The 21,182-nt window shown below is 42.5% G+C and overlaps 1 protein-coding gene and 1 long non-coding RNA gene across 8 annotated transcripts in view; one reads left to right on the top strand and one right to left on the bottom strand.

Annotated features, from left to right (window-relative positions):
• KMT2C (lysine methyltransferase 2C) overlaps nucleotides 1-21,182 on the bottom strand; it is a 334,572-nt gene that overhangs the window by 36,949 nt on the left and 276,441 nt on the right. For all 7 annotated transcript variants that reach the window (XM_077808386.1, XM_077808385.1, XM_077808388.1 and 4 more), the window contains 10 exons: nucleotides 17,531-17,669; nucleotides 17,055-17,269; nucleotides 16,820-16,893; nucleotides 15,274-15,456; nucleotides 12,748-14,625; nucleotides 8,770-9,095; nucleotides 6,035-7,839; nucleotides 5,188-5,299; nucleotides 2,503-2,581; nucleotides 2,320-2,383 (listed from right to left, as the gene is read on the bottom strand). In XM_077808386.1, coding sequence (XP_077664512.1) covers nucleotides 2,320-2,383; nucleotides 2,503-2,581; nucleotides 5,188-5,299; nucleotides 6,035-7,839; nucleotides 8,770-9,095; nucleotides 12,748-14,625; nucleotides 15,274-15,456; nucleotides 16,820-16,893; nucleotides 17,055-17,269; nucleotides 17,531-17,669 — 4,875 coding nt within the window. The remainder of the gene's footprint in view (nucleotides 1-2,319; nucleotides 2,384-2,502; nucleotides 2,582-5,187; nucleotides 5,300-6,034; nucleotides 7,840-8,769; nucleotides 9,096-12,747; nucleotides 14,626-15,273; nucleotides 15,457-16,819; nucleotides 16,894-17,054; nucleotides 17,270-17,530; nucleotides 17,670-21,182) is intronic.
• The window catches only part of LOC144259973 (uncharacterized), a 64,030-nt gene that overhangs the window by 33,770 nt on the left and 9,078 nt on the right, over nucleotides 1-21,182 (top strand). Inside the window, exon 2 of the long non-coding RNA XR_013344969.1 lies at nucleotides 18,884-19,120. This is a non-coding gene — a long non-coding RNA (uncharacterized LOC144259973). The remainder of the gene's footprint in view (nucleotides 1-18,883; nucleotides 19,121-21,182) is intronic.

Below are 21,182 nucleotides of genomic sequence, written 5' to 3'. Positions count from 1 at the left end.
CATATGATAGAACATAAGAAATGCCATACTGGGTCAGACCAAGGGTCCATCTAGCCCAGTAACCTGTCTTCCGACAGTGGTCAATGGCAAGTGCCCCAGAGGGAATGAACAGAGCAGGTAATCATCAAGTGATCCATCCCCTGTCACCCATTCCCAGCTTCTGGCAAACAGTGGCTAGGGACATCCTCCCTGCCCATCCTGCCTAATAGCCATTGATGGACCTATCCCTCCATAAATGTAGTTCTTTTTTGAATCCTGTTATAGTGCTGGCCTTCACAACATCATCTGACAAGGAGTTCCACAGGTTGACTGTGCGTTGTGTGAAAAAATACTTCCTTTTGTTTGTTTTAGTCCTGCTTCCTATTAATTTCATTTGGTGGCACCTAGTTTTTGTGTTATGAGAAGGAGTAAATAACACTTCCTTATTTACTTTCTCCACACCAGTCAGGATTTTATAGAGCTCTATCATATCCCCCCTTAGTCATCTCTTTTCCAAGCTAAAAAGTCCCAGTCTTATTAATCTCTCCTCATATGGAAGTCATTCCATACCCCTAATAATTTTTGTTGTCCTTTTCTGAACCTTTTCCAAGTCCAATCTGTCTTTTTGAGATGGGGCAACCACATCTGCATGCAGTATTCAAGATGTGGGCATACCATGGATTTATATAGAGGCAATATGATATTTTCCTGTTTTATTATTTATCCCTTACTTAACGATTCCCAACATTCTGTTCACTTGGATGTGTTCAGATCTCTTTCTTGAGTGGTAACAGCTAATTCAGACCCCATCATTTTATATGTATAGTTGGGATTACATTTTCCAATGTGCATTACTTTGCATTTATCAACATTGAATTTCATCTGCCATTTGTTGCCCAGTCACCCAGTTTTTTTTGCCCAGTCACCCAGAAGTGAGTCAATAGATACAGTAAACAGAAAAACAGGGACAGAACTCCATTATAAACATGTTTTGCAGATATCCTTATGATGTACAATGGTTTTGGCACAAACAGGTCTTCCCTTGTGCTCCAATACCCACCTTATTCTACCTTAGTTGTCACTGCACTACACGCACTTGCAGAATCTAGTGTATCTACTGATTCAATTCTTACAGCTATTCATACTCTCAACAGATACCTTGATTCCTTCAATGCTAGATTAGATTCTGTGTCTAATAATATTGCCCAAAGTGACAACTGAGTGGAAATGTTAGAGTATATCTTTGTGGATGTGGAGAAAAGATGTTTGGCTCAGGAAAGTGAGACTGAACATACTGAAATATTAACATGTCCTCGTTAAGGGTAACTGCTTGTTGCATCAAAAAAAAACCAGGAGGGTGGGATTTTCAAAAGGGCTCAATATTGGCCCAGATCTGGTCTCATTATAGTTAAATCAATGCTGAATGTTATTGAAAATCCCTCCCAGAAAGTCTAGAAAACTCGAGTAAAGTTTCTAACTGCATTTTGTGCATTGGGCCTCCAATATCTGGAGGGGGGAATCTAGCTACTTCTGTTTTGTTGTTATTAAATACTTGGGGAGATTTTTTACAGACACAAAAACTTCTTAGGATATGTAAAAAAATGTTCAGTATTTAAATCTACAGTTAAATATCTCTCATCATAGAATGTAAGGACTACAGTTTGTTGGGGACGGGGCAGGAGGAAATGAAATATTAGGTGTATCAACTAAAATAGATACACGTTTCCAAGTATTTCTAAAAACACCAACTCTGGATGACTAAAATTGCTCTCTCTTTAGGTAGAGGTTCCTGCAGTTAGTTTTTCTGGTTTTCTGACAAGCTTTGCTTAACTAAATTCCAAAAATCTTTTTTCTTTTTGACTGATGATGCAAAAACCTTTTTCATTTTTAAATTAAAAATAACTTGTTATTTTGGATAACTATTCCAATAGAGAGCCAGCAGTCATTATTAGATTTTTGAGATAGCTGACTGTAGTTTAATATATAATTAATTATTATTCTTTTGCCATTGGAAAATACTAATTACTCTATATGATTAATACTATCAGATTCCTATTTGTATAAATTTCCATCTTTCCTCACGATGTTTTGAGGATTTTTTTTTAGATAAAATGTTAATATGAAATGTTGATATTGTTTTAATGTTTTAAGAGCTTGTATTTTGTTATGAATTAATATCATAATTATGAAATGATAAATTTTAAGTAAGCCAGAGAATTAGTGGAGCTAGGAAAACATTTTTGGCAATCAAGTATTCATGTGTGACATTTCCCTTTAAAAAAGAAACTGCAATATGAAACCCCAGGTTCATATACAAGAAATTATAAGGTTTATACTTACTGACAAAACCAGGACCAAAATTCGGAGGATTAGGCCTAGAAATCTGAGGTGTCAAACTTCCATCCTAAAAATCAGTAAAATGTATAGGCAAAGTGACTAAATCACAATTCCTTTTAAGAAGAAAATAAAATATTCATCATTTATAAACACTTCTGCTGTAACTGTCATATTAAGTTATGTTACCTGTGTAATTGGTTGCTGCATAAGATTCTGGCCTTCGCTAGTCTGCGTTCCTGACATTGGCTGACCCATAAAGGGAAACCTATTGATACATAAAGATCAGCTATAACAGACTTTTAAAACCAGTGAGCACTTTAGTACAGATGCATTGTTTCAAATTATTTTGATCTAAAATAAAACTTCCAACCTTTTAGAGATATTTGTTAGAACTACTACATCCTAATTACTTGCCAGATTTTGAAAATGATATTTCTTATTCCACCCTTGTAACACTTTGTCTTAAGTTCAACCTGTTGTGCCTTATAATTCACAAAGGCATTAACTAAAAATGGTTTATGTTGCCTAATACCAGGAGCTACCTGGAGTTTCCTAATAGTGATGATTCATAAGGACAGCTGAACACATACAGATCACTCGAGAAGTCTCTGTGCTTGAATTTTAAATGCTATGTGATGGAAAAAGTAGGATTCAATGTGCTTAGATACCACAGTATACATACCTGCACAAATTAGGGTAAACAGCATTTTGGGCATTATAAATAGTTTTTTAAAAGGCACTGCTGCTAAACTGGGACACTGTAACTCCAGGGAGCAACAACAAATGGAACCCCAAAGAGCTTAACTACAATGACAAGACAGAAGGAGATGGAATTTGTCATGGGGCTGTGTCCTAGATCATGGCTTCTAAGTATCACAATCAATTCCTTTTATTGCATTTAGAAACAAAGAGGAAGCCAGTGCTCACAGTTATCCTACCCACTGAGGATGGGTGTCGCTACAATCTGCACTAGCACAAGTTTCTAAGTGCTCTTCTAGGGCAGTGGTTTTCGAATTTTTTTTCTGGGGACCCAGTTGAAGAAAATTATTGATGCCCGTGACCCAACAGAGCTGGGGATGAGGGGTTTGGGGTGTGGGAGGAGCTCAGGGCTGGGGCAGAGGGTTGGGGGTGAGGGCTATGGGGTTGGGCCGGGAATGAGGGGTTCAGGGTGTGGGAGCAAGCTCTGGGCTGGGGCAGGGGGTTGGGGTGTGGAAGGGGGTTACGGCTCTGGGCTGGCGGTGCAAGCTATGGGGTGGAGCCAGGGATGAGGGGTTTGGGGTGCAGGAAAGGCTTCTGGGTTTGGGGGGAGCTCAGGGCTAGGGCAAGCGGTTGGGGTGCGGGAGGGAGTCAGGGCTCTGGGCTGGGGATGAGGGGTGTGCGGTGCAGGAGGCGCTCTGGTTTTGGGGAGGCTCAGGGCTGGGGCAGGGGGTTGGGGATGCAGGCTCTGGGGTGGAGCTGGGGATGAGGAATTTGGGGTTCAGGAAGTGGTTTCAGGTTTGGGGGGGGGCTCAGGGCTGTGGCAGGAGATTGGGGCATGGGGTTGGGGTATGGACTTACCTCTGGCAGTTCCTGGTCAGCGACACAGCCGGGATGCACCGCGGACCGTACTGTGGCCTGGAAGTGGCCAGCTGCATGTCTGGCTCCTAGGCAGAGGTGCTCAAGCGGCTCCGCACAACTCTTGCCTGCAGGCCCACCCCCCCAGTTCCCATTGGCCAGCAACTGGCCAATGGGAGTGTGGAGCCAGTGCTCAGGGCGGGGGCAGTGTACGGAGCCCTGTGGCCCCCCTGCCTAGAAGCCGGACCTGCTGCTGGCCGCTTCCGGGGCACTGTGCAGTGTCGGAAAAGGTAGGCACTAGCCTGCCTTAGCTGGGCAGCACCGTCAATGGGACTTTTAATGGCAGTGCTGACCAGAGCAAGACGACCCAGCGCCTTACATGCTGCGATCCAGTAGTGGGTTGTGACCCACGCTTTAAAAAACACCGTTCTAGGGTAGCTGCAAATAGACACAGTTGCAGTAATGTAGCTTAGAAGTGGCAAGGGCATGGACCACCATGGTGAAGTCTTCATTACTAACAGTCCAGCTTTATTACACTATAGAGTAGAGACTTATGAGGGAAGTACTGGAAGCTCTATTGCTTGGACCATTTAAAACTAATCTAGATAAAAGCACTAGGAAATTTATGGCAGTAATAACAATAAAATAATTAAATCTTGAATAGAAATTTTGATTCATAGATCTTTACTATGCAGAAGAAAAATGCTGCTTTCCCTTTATTGTTTTAGTAGCTTATGGTTAAAACAGTACTGTACTGATATTTGCTTTTTTTTTTGGTCTGAGCTGCTACGTGATTGCACACTTCTGGTTCCAAATGCGGTGTGTGGTTGACCGGAGAGTTCGTAATTCTGATGTTCATAACTCTGAGGTTCTACTGTATATATCATCACACATTTTACAGATGAGGAAACTCAGGTAGAAAGAGATGAAGTGGCTTGCCCAAAGTCTTACAATAGGTCAGTGGTAGAGCTGAAAATGGAACCCAGGTCTTCTGATTCCAGTCCAGTAGGGAGCAATGCTATATTGCCGTAGAGTATGAGCTAAATGATAACATGGGCTTTTTCCCACATCTTACTACTATGATTCGCTGTGATGGTCTATAATTTGCTGATGCTGAAAATGAGTTTTCAGACTCCAGAGGGACAAGGTGGGTGAGCTCATATCTTTTATTGGACCAACTTCTGTTGGTGAGAGACACAAGCTTTCAAGACACACAGAGCTCTTCTTCAGGTCTATTGATGCTGGTGGCTAAAAATTATAATACTTTGGGTCACTTTTACTTTTTTACTTTAAACAATAGTGTCATCTTTTGCCTACCTGTTCATAACCATTGGTGGCATCCCCATATTGCTCTGTGCCATTACTTTATTGATACCTTTAAGAGCTACCATTTTTGCTTTCATTATGGGATCAGTGATTGCATCAAAATCTATGAAACAAAAATAGTAAAGAATTACATAGCTGAACATTTTGATTTTACTGAACTACCAACATAATGAATATTTCCAGTATTGGCACATGTACTAATCCCTTTGAATTTAAATCAACTGTATTACAATCATTTAACCATGCATACTGCAAATTAATTTTTTTCTTCACTTTATAACTAGGGATTAACATGCAGGTTTCTATATTCTGTAAGAAACTTGCACTTCTGCAAGCATCTCAGGAATAGGATTGACAGTGCTATTATAGCAAATGGAATAACTTTCATTGCTACAGCGAGCCAAGAAACGCAAAAGAAGGGATATTAGTTTGAGAGAGGCTGGAACAGGAGACATGGCTAATCTGTTAAATTACAATCACCACCAAGTTAATGGAGGTATTTGAGAGGGCTGCCTTAGTCACCATGAACAGTGACATGGAGAAGGAATTTACTGCTATTATGAAATAGAATTTATATATATAAAAAAACCAGGAAAAGGAGTCTGACTTGTGCACTTAGTAGACGTTATTGATATTGATACGTCAGTGACCGCTAATCAGAAAGCTCCAGTTGTGTTTAGACTCCTGTACCACACTGACGCAGTATGTTTTTTAGCATTTTCGTATTACATTACAAGCCGTGGATTAAAATACCTGTTTTATACATCTAAATAATATAAATTGATATGGTATTTGTCTAGTGAACTAACCAGCATGAAAAAAGATATCACATACATACCAATATTGGGGAAAAATGGCTCTGAACGCTGACGAATCATGGCTTGCATCTGTCGCTGCTGCTGCTGCTCCTGCCTTTCCTGATCCAAAAGATCCTGCAGAAGAAGGGGCTGCTCCTCCAGCAAAAGAGGTCTCTCACGATTTTGCTGCTGGGCTAGAGTCTGAGGGAGCATTATCTGCTGGGGACCAGATATGCCACTGGGACCAGGGCGGTTTGCCAAAGCCACGGCTTGATTACCAGGTTGTCCTGTCCCAAAGCTGTGATTAGTTGACTGACCTTGGATAAATCCTGGATTTACTGTTGCCCCTTGAGAGAAGCTATGGTTTATTCGTGGAACCACGGTCAGATTTGAATTTAAAGTGTTTTCCAAGATTTGTCCAGCAGATGTCATTAGTGTTTGTGAAACACCCGATACGTGATTTGTTTGTGTTGCTGGCAAAGACTGAGGTGAAGAGCCTAATGTCCTTATGTCTGAGTTATCTGAACTCTCATTGGCCAGCAGACTTGAAAGGACTGGTGTGGATCCAGAAATACTGCAAGAACTTATAACACCCTGAGCAGGCAGCTGAGCAGCATTTGGACTAGACACAGTTGTTTCCTGATGCGCAGTAATAGTTTTGTCAGGTAATTCTGGATTATTAGGCTGCACAGGAGCTTTTTCTCCATCATTTAACTTTGTTTCAGCAGCAAGCTGAGGGCCTGCAGATTCCACATGTCCACCATTTTTTTCATTTTCAGACTTCGTTTCCTCTAATGAGTTTGGAGAAAGCACTTCTGTTTTAATCTCACTATCCATAGAAGATTTCTTCTGCGGAGAAAGAGCATCAGCAGGGACTGAAGTTTTATCACTTTGTTCTTTCTGTTTTGGTTCTTCTGTCTTGCTCTGGATATCTAATTTGTCATCTATAGGAACACTAAGATCCAATTCCTCATTAAACATACTTTTTTTATCCTCCAGATCAAGTTCTGGGTCTGTGTATGCAATTATGTCAAATTCCCCTGATCTCAGAAGGTCATCAAGGTGAGGATCATTGGTTTCTAGATTATCTAAAGTGTCCAATTCATCTCCTTTCCCATCCTCTGGATCTAGATTTAGATTTTCAAGATCCTCATCATCTAAGTCCTTGACTTCAACCCCATCCAGGTCTTTGACATCTAAGTCTTTTACAGAGGGATCATCAGGATCAAGCTTCTCTTCTAATCCAGTTGGCTGGTTGGGAATCTGTAGATTCCCAGGTGTCTCAGTGGGTGCAGATGTAGGCAAAGGAGTCCCTGAAAAAGCATCATTAACCGGGGGATGACTTAAAGAACGCATGACGAGCACGGGCGGATGGTCATGATTATCCTGCTGAGATTGTGGCAAATGCTCCAAATTTGTAGACATCTGTAACTGGTTAGTTAGACCTTGAGGATTACGTCTCACTGGATCTATGTGTCTTGGACCCTGAAAGTCCTGCCTAGGTATAAATCCTGTATGCCGCTGATGCTGGGGTGCTGTCTCTATAACATTAGCAGCAGAGGAATTAAAGGGGAGTCTTGGTCTGCCATCAGGGGCTCTGTGGCGTAACTCAATGAATGCTTGCCCCAGTATATTGTGTTGCTGAACCTGAATACCCTGTGGTGGAAAATGCTGAGACAGTCCAGCTGGACTATTCATATGTGTGTTGTTCAACGGCCTAGGCATATCTATAGACAAAGATCTTCTCAGCTGTGGTGGAACTCCAGCGCGTTGCATTTGTTGTTGAGGCCCAAGAAAACGTTCTTGACCTGTTGGTGGACCATGTCCACCTCCTGGAAACCCAAATCTGAAATCAAAGATTTATTAAAGAATTAGTTCTCTTGATTCATTTGGCCCACCTGATCTGGCATATTTCAGAAAACAACTAATTGCTTAAATATTTTGCATATTATGTTCTTTAATACATTTAAATAAATATTTTATTTTGACCAATCTCAAACTTTAAGTGAGCTTTCTGAACAGAATGAAAAAATATAACTAAAATAACTGCATTCATTATGTTTAAACAAACAACTTGTGCTGTACCAACCCCTCAACCCAAATAATCTTGGATAAAAATGCTTCTTACAGCAAAAACTATCTTGCTAGACATTCCATATTTTAATTGAACTCAGTAAGCGTAAAAGAAAATTGGGGGACCAACCCCCCCCAATATTTCAGTATTGATATTTATTTCACATCTTGGCACTACTTAAAAAAATAATGACACAGAATACAAGTTGTTTCTTGATTGTGTATACTTTACACAAGGACAATAATATTTTCATTGACACCATATTCATAAATCAAAACTAAAGTTGGATTAAATAATTTTCTCTATAAATGCCTAAAAATGCAGTTTTATGGGCCTTGTATACACAGGTGGCATAATGCAAGGAAAAAAATTCCCATCCTTCATCTCCCCCAAACTGCCAAAAAAACAACAATGTATTACTAAGTTTTAATTGCTGAACAATTTCCAGTAACACACACAATCAACTAGCGTAAAAATATAGGCTGCAATAACCTCAGATGCTTACATGCATACTTAACTTTATATATTTACTTCAAAGTGATTACACATGTGCTTAAAACTAAACGTGTATAAGTGGTTACAGGATTGGGGCTGCGGTAGGCAAATTACATCAGTGTTGCACAGGCCATTTTACAGAAAATCCTTATAACAGTTTAGAACTCTCTCTTAAATACTTATATTTTAAGAAATCAAAAATCATACCTAAGACCATGAGGCCTCATTCCCATGGCAGTCATATCTCCTGGAAATTGGGGTCTATTAAACTGCCCATCAGCAGGAAATGGTCCACGTTGATCTTTTGGGAACACTGCAAACCTTGTACCACCTGGAGGGATGATGGATGCTCTAATATTCCCAGGGTAGGGAGGAGGAGGTCGGTTAAAAATCTGATTTAGATTTTCTTGCTGCCAGTGTTGATGCGGAGCTGCATGGGGAGGCGTGGCTGGATCCTGTAGTGCTTTTTCCTGACGGATAGCATTCTTCTTCTGCTGCTGTTGCTGCAGAATAATTTCACGCAATTTCTGGCGCTGGATTAAAAAATATATTATGTTCACTACTGAAATAAATCTACTTTCAAAATGTTATAATCTATTGGGTAAAGTCCCCCAGAGCCAAGAATCTTGTATAAACAGAACAATCTTTCCTCCCACTCACTAAAAACGTCCCCCCCTATAATTCCCTTGCAAACTAATCAAAAACCAGATGACATGATTCAGGGTATTGGTAAGAGGCTAGTGAGATCTTTCACCTCAAGGCCCCCTATTCACCAAGGGTCTGTTGATAAATTGTTTAGTAAATTGCTTGATCACACTTTAGTTCATTATGAAATATATTCAAGAGACCAAACAACCAATACCAGTCAGTTTTATTGCTCAAAGTCAATAACAGTATAGTACAGAAAGAAAGGCTCAATATGAGACCAGTTTCTAGAAAGCCTTCTCATGCAGTGTTGTTAAATTCACCTTACAAAGAAGATGCTTCCAAAGTTACAATGCTAAAGTTATTCTTTTTATACTCATCCTGTTTGCATGTAAAAAGGTACTCTGTGCATCATCTGAAACTAGATTTAACCAATCAGCTTTCTATTTTGTTTTTCTGATCCCATGGTACACCCCCAATCTCTTTGTTCTGAATACAGGCATTCCAGGTACCAAAGGGCATGAAGGCACCTCCTAGGTGTATACCAGGGTAGAACAATCATTTATCTTGTCCTTTTCCTTTGGGACATTCCAGGACTGGTGTGAGAGAATAACTCCTTATCTGTTGTTATGGTAAAACACCCATATGTCTAGATTCTGACAGTTTTCCTATCTACTTAAGCCAAAGTTTACTTCAACTAATGCAAGGTGTTATGGGAGACTTGACAGAGGTGAACAGAATAGTGGGGAGTGGATAATACATTCAGTTAACATAAGAACCCACACTTACATTAATACTATGCCTAACGTATATGTCTTGGTTAACAGGACAGATCACTAATGTTAGCACAAGGAGCTGTCATTTATACTTTTGTGCCCCAATGGTGCCCTTGCGCAATAAGGAAAGGTGAATTCTGAAGGAGGTCAGGTGATCAGAAATTTAGCTAGGGAAAACTACTTTTGGTCTAACAGCAGTGGCAGACGCTACCCTGGCCAGGCCCCCTTCCTGGCCAGCACTGTCAATTTTTAGGCTGCATTAGGCTCCTAGAGTTCCTTCACACAAAAGGAGATTAAAGCTCCACAATTCTAACCTCAGCCTCAGCCCCATCCCCATCCCAAGGTGGACTTTCTGCCTTCTGATTTTTCCCAGAATCTACACTAGCACAATCCCAGAAGGAATGTGGTCCAGGACAGCAGTGATCAAGAGACCTTACTATCTAATACTTATTTGCTATTTGGTGGTTTATGTGACATGTTTTGGTGTTCTTGGTCCAGTTCCTAATAGTCAGGTGGACATACTGCAGAAATCACCAACATAATTGACGTCAGTATTCTCAAACAGAGAAAGGACGAATTTGCATGGAAACCAATCTACCCCATAACCTCTAGCAAAAGTCCCTCCAAGTAATCATGGAGGCACACTTGTAGAGGACTGTGAGTGAACTCAAACAGCCAATAACCCTGCTGTACCTAGCCTGTCGATAAACAATTTAGACTGTCACAATATTAGTGACTTTTTCTTTACTCTTCCTTCAAAATCCTATTAAACGCCTCACAGGTCTGTCCAACTGTTCAAGTTCTTGAAGGTAAAGAAAACTTTTAATCTGTAACATTTAGAAATCTCAAAAAATGACACAAAACAGTTTTTATCTACATTCGAATGTCACAATTTTAAGGTCCAATAGTCTGAGATGTGTCAAGGCCAGAAATAATCACATTATATCAGAGGTGGTAAATACTCTATGCAGAATGCTGAACTGTATTTTCAGTCATGGTCAGTGGGCCAGGGTTACATAGTTAGGTTCATTCAACGGATCCTCAATCCACACTGTATCTCCTTCTGATGATGCTGAGAAGTTTGCTAACAAAACTGTGGGTAGAAGGCCCTGTGGTAGCAACTGTGATTTAGTTACAGTAGAACCTCAGAGCTATGGATGCCTCGGAAATGGATGTTTTTCATAACTCTGAAATGTTCCGTAACTCTGAACAAGAAGTTACGGACTTCAGCCAGAGGGTGGTTGGGGCTGCAGCCGCGCGGGGATGTGTGTGTGTGTGGTCGGGTCATGGCCCCAGGTCGGGACTCAGGGTTTCTGCCCCGTGGGAGCACTATGGCTCAGGGCTTTAGACCTGGGGTGAGCACTGGGGTTCAGGGTGTCAGCCCTGCAGCTCTGTTTCCGACTTTGCCCTGTAGGGGGCGCTGAGGCTCAGGGCTCCCCACAGCTCTGCTGCCAGTTTCAGTTGGTGCGAGTGAGCTGGGGCTCGGGGCTGTAGCTACGGGGGAGTGCTGGGGCTGAAACCAGTGCTCCTCTTGTAGCTAAAGGCTTGAGCCCCGGCACCCCCTGTGGGGCTGAAGCTGGGAATGGAGCCACAGGGTGAAGCCATGAGCCCCAGCACTCCCCCTAGGTCTAAAGCTCTGATGCTCCCAAGGGTCACAAGCCCTGACCCTGCCCGCTTGCACGGAACCCTGACCCCCCATCATGCAGCTGCAGCCCCAGTTCTCCCCCACCCCACTGAAGCCTTGAGCCAAAGCCCAGAGGCAGTACAGTATTTGCTTTTTTCCCTGTGTCTCCCCCGGCTGATGCCTGATTGATTACTTCCAGTTCCACAGGGTGCCCGGTTGACTGGTAAGTCCATAACTCTGGTGTTCATATCTTTGAGGTTCTATTGCAGTAAAATTACTGTCTTATTCAGCATCCATCTGTGGGGGGGCAAAACTAAACAGAGCACTTTTGAGATCACATCTATTTCTGCCACTTATTTGGTCATTTGCATGAGTAACTGCTCAGTTTATACCATGTATACTAGCACGCCTACATTTTCTGAAAACCTGGCACGTAAAGTGTAATAATTAAGCTTCAGATTTAACACACATCTCAATGGCAGCAGTTTGCATCTCACTTGGGGTCTGATCCGACACCACTCAAATCAATGGGAGTTGTGCCATTGACATCAATGAGTGTAGGATCAAACTCTTAGGCTATGTCCACACTGCAAATTAAGGTGTAACAGTTGCATGGGTAGGTATGTGCTAGCTTTAATCTATCTTATGTAGGTAACAATAGCAGTAAAGATGTGTGGCATGGCCTAGCCACCCCAGAACAACCCTTTTAGGGGCCCTAGGTACATACTTGGGTTGCTAGCCAACGCTGAAGTCTGTGTTGCCACACCTTCTTTACTACTGTTACTAGCTAGATCAAATTTAGCATTAGTATGCCTATTCATGCTACAATATCACCTTTATTTATGGTGTAGAAATACCTTTAGAGCGGCTGCTTCAGACTAGATGGCACTATCTTAGTCAAAATTCAGAAAATTTTCTTCATAAACATAAGAATTAGAAGCTTATGACTTAAAAATATTGAAAACTTGCATTCTGCATATTCTGATTTTATCAAAAGGGGCAGGGAAACATGTCAAGTGGCCAAGGGCTGGCCAATGGGCTTTGTGTTTCACACCCGCACTTTATAACAATGTAAAAGGGGAGATTCCTCTAATTGTGACATTTTAATAGCAGAAACATTAAATTGTATACTGAGCTCACCTGTCTTAGTTTCTCTGTGTCTGCCTGAGACATGTTCATGGTATTCTGTGTATCTGTTACTCCTGTAGTTGGTGTTGGGCCAGAAGCTTGTGAGACTGTTGAAAACTGCTGCCCTTGAGAGCTCATTGGAGAATTTGCAGATGCATTAAAGTTGCCCTCAGATCCAGACCTTTGCTGGTCAGCTTCATGGGCATGCTGACTAGTTCCAAAAGTTTCTGGCTGAGGTCTTGGAGTCATTGGAGGCTGATCGTAAGGATCATGTGCTGGGGCTGCTGGAGCATGGCTAAATGATTCTGTTACAGTAGGTCCTGCTGGTCTTGGAGTTTGAGAACATGGATCTGATGGTCTTACAAAAGTGCCCTGCAGAGTAGTTCCTCTGTTTTGGGATGTCTGCAGGAAAGGATCTCGATTTGGCATTAGTCCTGGTCTTCCCGTGGGTCTGTTAAAATTCTCTGGAATCCCTGGCCTTGGAGTTGCTGGTGGCTGAGAATAAGGGTCATTAATAACTGGCCTTGGTGTTCCAGGAGGTTGGGCATATGGATCAGAATGTCTCTGATTTGCTGGAGACTGAACAAATAAATCTGCTGGCTGTGTAGGTCTTGGCGTGGGTGGTTGCTGCATATATGGATCAACAGTGGTGGGTCGAGGTGTTCCTGGAGGTTGGGAATAAGGGTCAGCAGATGGCCGAGGAGTACCTGGAGATTGGGAATAAGGGTCCTGAGAGGCTGGCCTTGAAATGGGTCCAGACTGAGAGAAAGAGTCACTCTGCTGTCGCATTACCCGGGGTGGATGGGCAAAAGGCTCCTTTATTGCAGGGTGAGGAGTCAGAGGAGGCTGGCTATATGGATCATTAGACTGATTGTGGGAAAAGCTATCCACTGGCCTTGGTGTCAAGACAGGCCTTTCATATGGATCAACAGCAATGCGTCTTGGTGTTGGTGGCATTGATCCATAAGGATCTTGTGGGGACTGTGGTGGGCGCATTGGAGTTTTAAAGGGTCCAGGGCTGCCATCAACAATGGGAGTAGGAGTCAGTGGTGGTCGTGCATATGGATCAGCAGGACTTATTCTTTGTCTTTGAAATATATCTGTTCTAGGCGCTGGTTTAGTGAATGCGTCATTGCTTCCAGTTGTTAAAGGAACTTTCCCTGATTGTTCCATAATTATGGGAGATCTTGGTACCCCCAAAGGTTTGGGGAACTGATCTGCTGCCATTACAGGTCTGGGTGTATCTGGTGGTTTTGCATAGGGGTCATTGCTAACTGGAGATGAAGAACATGAATCTCTAATTGGTGAAGGCCTGCTTCCTGCTGGTTCACTTACTTGAATGGGCCTGGATACAGATGATGGTGGAGGACAGGTATCCACTGGTGTAATGGTATTTCTTCTAACAAAGTTTTGGTTAACAGGTGGTGGCCTAGGTGTTCCCACCATTTTAGCATATGGATCCATTGGAGAGGGCGGTCTAGAGTTTGTAGTACTTGGAGGAAACATCTGTTGTGATTGAGGCTGAGGCATCTGTGACTGAGCAAGAGGATCCTGTACTGGCATTCTAGCTGAGGTTGGGGGTGGAGGTGGAGCTTGTGGTTTGAGGAACACATCATCTGAGGATACTGAAGTAGGGGTACCAGGTAGTTGTTGTTTTGTAAATAGGTCTTTGTGGAATGTCTGTTGAGCAGGGGACATATTTCCATTGCCAGCCTGAGGTGTTAAGGGGCTCTGTATCCCACTGCTAGGTGTGTCTGAGCCAGACTGGTTCAGAAGCTGTTGTGAACCGAACTGTTGTTGTTGTTGCTGCTGTTGCTGCTCATTTTTCACTTGCTCAAGTTTTTGTGTGGCTTCAATTTTGGCTTGCTGCTTACTTTTCTGACGCATTTGCTGGTTTAAGATGGGAAGAGAAAAGGTTACATTTATTAGTCCAGGGAACATAAGCAAGGGAATTTTGATGACTGAGCATCAATGAATTAGCATCTTTAGAGACATATGAGATCAGTTAAGAATAATTTAAAAGCTTAAGTACAGTGGGGGCAGAATGCCTGGTCATTTATGAAACTAAATTACATTGGCATGCTCCCCACTGACCAACTGGGGAAAAGTATTTCCCAGACTCCCAGAGGAATAAAGCTACTTGCCAACCATCCATACTGAAGAAGTGATGCAGCCTCATTGACAAGAGGTAAAGGGCTTTGGAGAAACAGAAAAGTGCCAGTCTCATTTAAAGTGAGAGTCCCCAGGGTGAGGGCCTTTTCTGTGACATATGACAGAAAAGGGCATATGCCATTGCTCTTGGCTGGCGCCACAGAAATAAAGATATTATGTTAAGAATCAACTGAAATGGAAAAAATAAGTCACAAATATTTTAATATACGTTTTCTACTTATGACAAAAATCTTCACTCTATGCAGAGTGCATGTTATGAATTTATATTTCCTTCCTTGGGTAGATTAAAATTGATTTTAATCCATTAAGTACAGCAACTGCCAATAAAAAAAATCTCACAATAATAAACGACCAAATATAACACACCTGTCTGAATTTCCACTCCTGCTCATGTTCCGATTCCCTCTGCTTTAAAGGATCTTTAAAGAGGTCTGAGTCGATTCGAGAGCTATGATCAATGCTATCCTGTTGCTGCTGCCTTTTCATGGAGTCATTTGACATCTGCACTTTATTGATGCGCAGAGCAGCTCTATTATCTCTGGCTTTTTGCTGAGGAAAAAAATAAAAATACAAGTAATTTTTCTTGTTTTCTTTTGATAAGTGTAAGTACTGCATCTACCCATTCTTCCTACAAAATCTACAACCAAATTATTTATGTGGTCTGATTTAATCGCACACGATCAAGAACAAACTAGGTTACTCTCTTGTAACCAGAGCTACTAACTGCAAGTTTATAGTCTCGACAAAGCTGCAGTGTGGGATTTGTATATGTCAAACCATGTGGGGGCAAAAGAATCATTAACAATAGAGGCTTTAAATGTAGGTTAAGAGATTCTGTTTACATGCAGCACAGGGATAAAGAAATTCAAATATATCAATACACACATCAAATCTCATATTTGTGTGGTCCAAGATCTGAAGAAAACAGGTGGCTCACAGGTAAGATGAATCAACAGAGGTTCATTTGGACTCATCTGGAGACCTTCAGTTACAGGAGAATCATATGCACTAGTGGACTTCATTAAACAGCCTCTATGCATCTCACTCTGACCCAGGCTAACAGTACAAGCATAGGATTAAGGACAAAGAAAAATTGGATTGCACAATAACAACTCTTAATATAAGCATTTTCAAGCAATACTGGAGCTTTTAAACTTTTAATGGCTGCTTCAGGGAGTCGCTTCTGGCTGACATTTTGAATCTGGCTCCTTCTGAGCATCAAATCCTGACAGTTGCTTTTTTCAGATTTATGTTACAGTTCTCAAATGGATATTGCACATTGCAGAAATGAACCTTTTAAAGATTTTAAAAAGCAGCCAAGGATGACAGCCTCAAAGCCATAATGGCAGCTGAACTAATGCCTGCAGCTTCTTACAAAATCCTCAAATTGGTATGGCATTTTTGCTACCTTTTTAAAGTGATGAGATGGTACATATTAAAAAGTGATAAAGTAAAGAAAGCTACAGTAAGAGCAGGAAAGCTGGCTTTTGAGCTTCAGTCACTTGGTAGTTTTAATTATCTTATTCAGAATGAAAGCTGTTAGAGGTGGGGATTGTGGTTTTTTCTATGTTGGTACAGTGTTAATCACATCTGTAGTCCACGAATAATAACCATCAGCAGACATTTGGACTGTAAGCTCTTTGGGGAAGAGTATCTCTCTTACTACGTGTATGTACAACACCTAGCATACTGATCTCGGCTGGGGCCTCTAGGTAATATAAATAAATAAATGGACGTAGTTTATATTAAGACTGAATGGCTGAGAAAATAGCTTTAGAAACAAGTCCTAAAATTACAGAGGTTTACAACTGCATCTTCTGGAACCAGTGAACTTTTAGTAGTTTTAAAACCAAACACCCTGCAGATTAAATGTCTCCCAAAGTGTACAAATGCTAGTTTTAGTTATTTTTACCACATATGGTGCTCTTTCTTGTGAGCTTGCTTTTCTCCACAGTTTAGCAATCTGCTTCACTCTTGTAGTCCAGTCTGCAACAAAAACCAATATATTGTTCTAGTTTGCAGGATTTTGATGATTTTATACTTCAGACAATTTTTTGAAGTAGAAACAGTTAATCCTTTGGTGAAGAAAGGTGCATAATAGAACTGTTACAAAATTTGTGCCCCTATACAATAAATCATTCACTTACCTGGGAATTCTTCCTTTAGGTTGGGGAAGTTGATATTTGTGTACAGCACAGGTGCTACTGTTGCCATTTCACCTAGTGCTTCTTCTTTTTCCCACTTCAGAGTGCTTCTTTGAGCATTGGACATTGTATCCCCTTCTCCTTCCATAGCGGGAGCAGATGGTGTCCATGAACTGTTAGGATCATTTACTATTGGATTAAATGCTGGGTTCTTATCCCTGACAAATAAAAAAAGATGTTTAATTTTCCTCTCAATATAATATGAAAATTTATTTTGTAAATACTATGTTAACTACTCCAGCAGTTAGTATCATGTCTTCTGAAAAGATTTAAAAGAGCATTTAAAATGTATTTAAAATGTATTTAATGTCTCTGTCAAATAATAAACATTTAAAGTGTGCAGTGGCAAGTATGCTTGACAGATACCACTCAAGCTAGGCTCACCGTTGAGTAATTCCACATTCTTCAGCTTGACTTACCTGGTATCACTGTACGGTGGTTGTGTAATAGGAGAGAAAGTGCCTAGTCCACCTCCAGGAGCCAAAGGTGTATGAGGGAGATGGGGGTTAAGTCCAATCAGGCCATTCATAAGTGGCACTCTTGAAAACACACTTTCCCCTGGAAGGCAAAAGTTGAAATGATCAATGTAAAGAATGAGTGTCTGAAGGCTTTCAAGGTGTTCAAGACAAACTTCGGTGAAGAACAGGCCTTTAGTCTAATGAGAAACTACTTATCTGTACATTCTATGTTGCTCGCCATGAATACATTTATGCTGTAAATTAGAAGGTTTCTATCCCTCAGAGGAGTGAGGCTCTAGTGCAACTTCCAATAGCAGTAGCAGGAGGAAACAGCCTAACTAGTTTTAAACTGGAGCTTGATAAAATGATTTGACAGGATTAAATGATGGGACTGTCTGTGATAGGAGGGGACTCGACTCGATGACCCAGGAGGTCCCTTCCAGTCATATGTTCCTATGTGCCAACCTTAACCTTTTGGAGAGGATTTACGAACATATATCATTCTCCACCACCATAAACTTTAGTGAGTCCTTTGTACATGTACATGTTTCTTATGATTTTGGCAAGTCAAAGGATTCTCTGAGAATTTCCCAACTTAACTAATTTTATATCTCAGGCTAGACTGTGTTGTATTATTCCATCTTACATATATGTATCTTTTGGAGTGGGGAAATAGAAGAGCAACTTTGAGCATTTATTTTTACTTAGTTAGTGATTTGAATATCAGTTAATACTGCTTGGTTATATATTATTAAATACTTGGAAATGAATCAATGGAAAACAACCTAAAATTCACCAAAAGGTGCACACAACTCTTCTATATATGGGTGCACAGCAGGCCCCAAATCCTTTGTTATTTGAACATATTTTTCTTTTACTACTGGCAACTGGGTATCCATGGGGCCTACAACCAGCAGCTAGGATCTCCTGCTTCTACAACAGAGGTAACTGGTGGTTGTTCAGATATGAGGGTAAGGAACACAGTGGGGACGCAGTCCTTATTGGGACCTAGGGGTGCTACTGTAATAGATAACAATAATAAAAGCTAAGCCCCTTCAGCTGTAATGTAGCAACTGAGATTGTCTGGTTGGCAACTGGTAAAGACTAGAACATGGCACACAGACAGCTCTACAGTATCCCAAGCTGCCAACCATTGTGATATTTCTAGCCTTCAAAGTTCTCCCCTAAAGGAGACATAGCAAATATTATGAATTGGTGTTTCAGCAACAGCTATTACTATTTTCTGATCTCTCAGATTACAGCCAGACAATGAAGTTACTCATCTTGTGTCCCCCTATATGTGCTCCACTATAGGTGTATCTACATCCCTGCGCTGCTGATCGGAGAACTTCAGTAGCAGTGTCCATTGGGCCCTCACATGCACAGTCTCCTCGTGCTGCACCATGAGGATAGAAAGCCGCGTGGGCTAACCGTCCTCAGCTCCTTCTCTACCGCAGAATCATAGTGCGAACTCCAAAGTAGGGGAGGAGGGAGATATAGTGGAGCAGCCACAGCGACACACATCTCGAAGAACCATCGTTACTGCACAAGGTGAGTAATTTCTTCTTCTTCTTTGAATAGTGTCCCTATGGGTGCTCCACTGTGGGCGAATCCAAGCAGTACCCCCCTTGGAGGGCTGGGACTTCGTGGTCGGTTTAATCACAGATTATAGTACTGTGAAGCTAAAAATGACATCAGAGGCAGAGTCCCTAGTGATTGCATAATGTTCTGTGAAACTGTGGACTGCCGCTCTGCAGATCTCTGAGATGGGGACATTCTTAAAGAAGACGACAGACGATGAGATAGATCTTTTGGACTGTGTATGGATCGTTCATGTTACAAATCTGGTAGCACTGTCTGATGGAGGTAGATGTAGCATGGAGGATGTCGATAAGCTGGTGGTGCGTATCTTTAACCTCCTCCAATGGTATGAGGAGGGTTTCCACGACTCTCTTCGCCAGCTCTTGGAACAAGCGGAAGTCATCCACCATGGAAGGTGGTGACAGCACGACTGCTTCATCCAGCGAAAGAGGATATGGCCTTGGGTGTGACCTCCTCCTCTGTGTCCACCTCTTGCTCCTCCACTTCTTGGGGTTCTGAGGCCTGTGATGCTGTAGCCGAGGGAGCATGACTGGGAGACTCTTGGACAATGCTCAGTGCCCTCGAAGTAGGCTGTTGGTGCGCTGCACAGGGGCCCCAGAATGACCACTGCGGTGGCATAGGGCCTGATGGAGGTGCTCCTGGGTGACAGTACCCAAGATGGTGACAGTGCCATCTGGTGGTATATTCCTGGACCCTGTCGATATTGGGTCCCATACGGAGCTCAGGAGGAGTATGGAGAAACCCCTTCCAGCTCGCTGTACGATCCATCACTGGACATCAGAGGGGCATAGCATGATTGTGCGGAAATACCCCTTGGTCAGCCATGACTTGGTGCTGTGATCTCAGCACCGCGGGGCGGAGAGTCAGGAGTTTCCAACATAGCGGGGTCACTGACCTGATGGAATCCTGCTGGTACTGAGCATCCTGGTGTCAGTGGTAATGCTGGGGGAGATGGGGACCTTGTCCATACTGATCTCTCCGGTGCTGGATGGGCGATACCGATGACAGCTCATGTACCAGGAGCATCTTAGGGTGTTTGCCCTTGTCTCTAGGTACCAAAGATTCGGTGCCCATGTCCAAAGGGTCCGTGGGCCTAACAATGGTACCGGACACCGAGGGTCACCATGAGGTGTGGGTGCTAGATGATCTTGGTGTCAGCGGTGCCCAAGATACTGAATGAGATGGTGACTGCTTTCGGCTATTCCTGCGCTCGCTGAGGGGACTCCTCGCTCTCTTTTTCGACTTGTGAGAGGAGTCCCTGGACCGTTTCTTCAACCCACTATCCTTTGAAGTCGAAGGTTATGGGGAAGAGTCATGCCCGCCGGAGGGCGGGGGTCAGAGAGCAGCCTCCATAAAGATGATTTTCTGGCAGAGCTCTCTGTCCTTGCTGCAGAGGGAACAGAGGAGCTGTCCTTGCTCTACTCCCTCTGTCCTTGCTGCAGAGGGAACATTTTTGTTGGATGTGGCTCTCGCCGAGGCAGCGAATGCACTGGGAGTGCTTGTCCATGACTGGGATCGCCTCGCTGCAAGTGCAACACTTCTTGAAGCCTGGAGAGCCTTGTCCAAGGGGGTCCCCCGCCACTGAGGGTCTACACAAGAACAAAGCCTTTTCTTTCTTCTTCTTTTTTTTAAAGGCACAGCCAAATAAAAGTCAAAAGGAGGCTAAAGGGTTTCTAAAAGCTAAAGATTAACAAATGAAAAGGAGAGTTAACGATCTACTAACGGACAGCTAAAGGCTCCGGCTCTAGCCAGGGGCAGTTGAGAAGGAACCGAGGACAGTGAGCAAGGACAGTGAACCGAGGACGGGGCGTGCTGGTGTATGCTGGCTAGCCTCGTGGTGCAGCAGGAGGAGAGACAGCACATGTGCGGGCCCAAAGGACACGGCTACCGAAGTTCTACGATCAGCAGCGCAGGGAGGCAGATACACCTACAGTGGAGCACCCATACGGACACTACTTGAAGAAGAACCAATGCTACATCAAGAAAAAGAAAAGGAAAACATATCCATGAT

Source organism: Eretmochelys imbricata, chromosome 2, assembly GCF_965152235.1.
Source record: "Eretmochelys imbricata isolate rEreImb1 chromosome 2, rEreImb1.hap1, whole genome shotgun sequence".
NCBI lineage: Eukaryota > Metazoa > Chordata > Testudines > Cheloniidae > Eretmochelys > Eretmochelys imbricata.
This window is presented reverse-complemented; position numbering and strand designations above follow the sequence as displayed.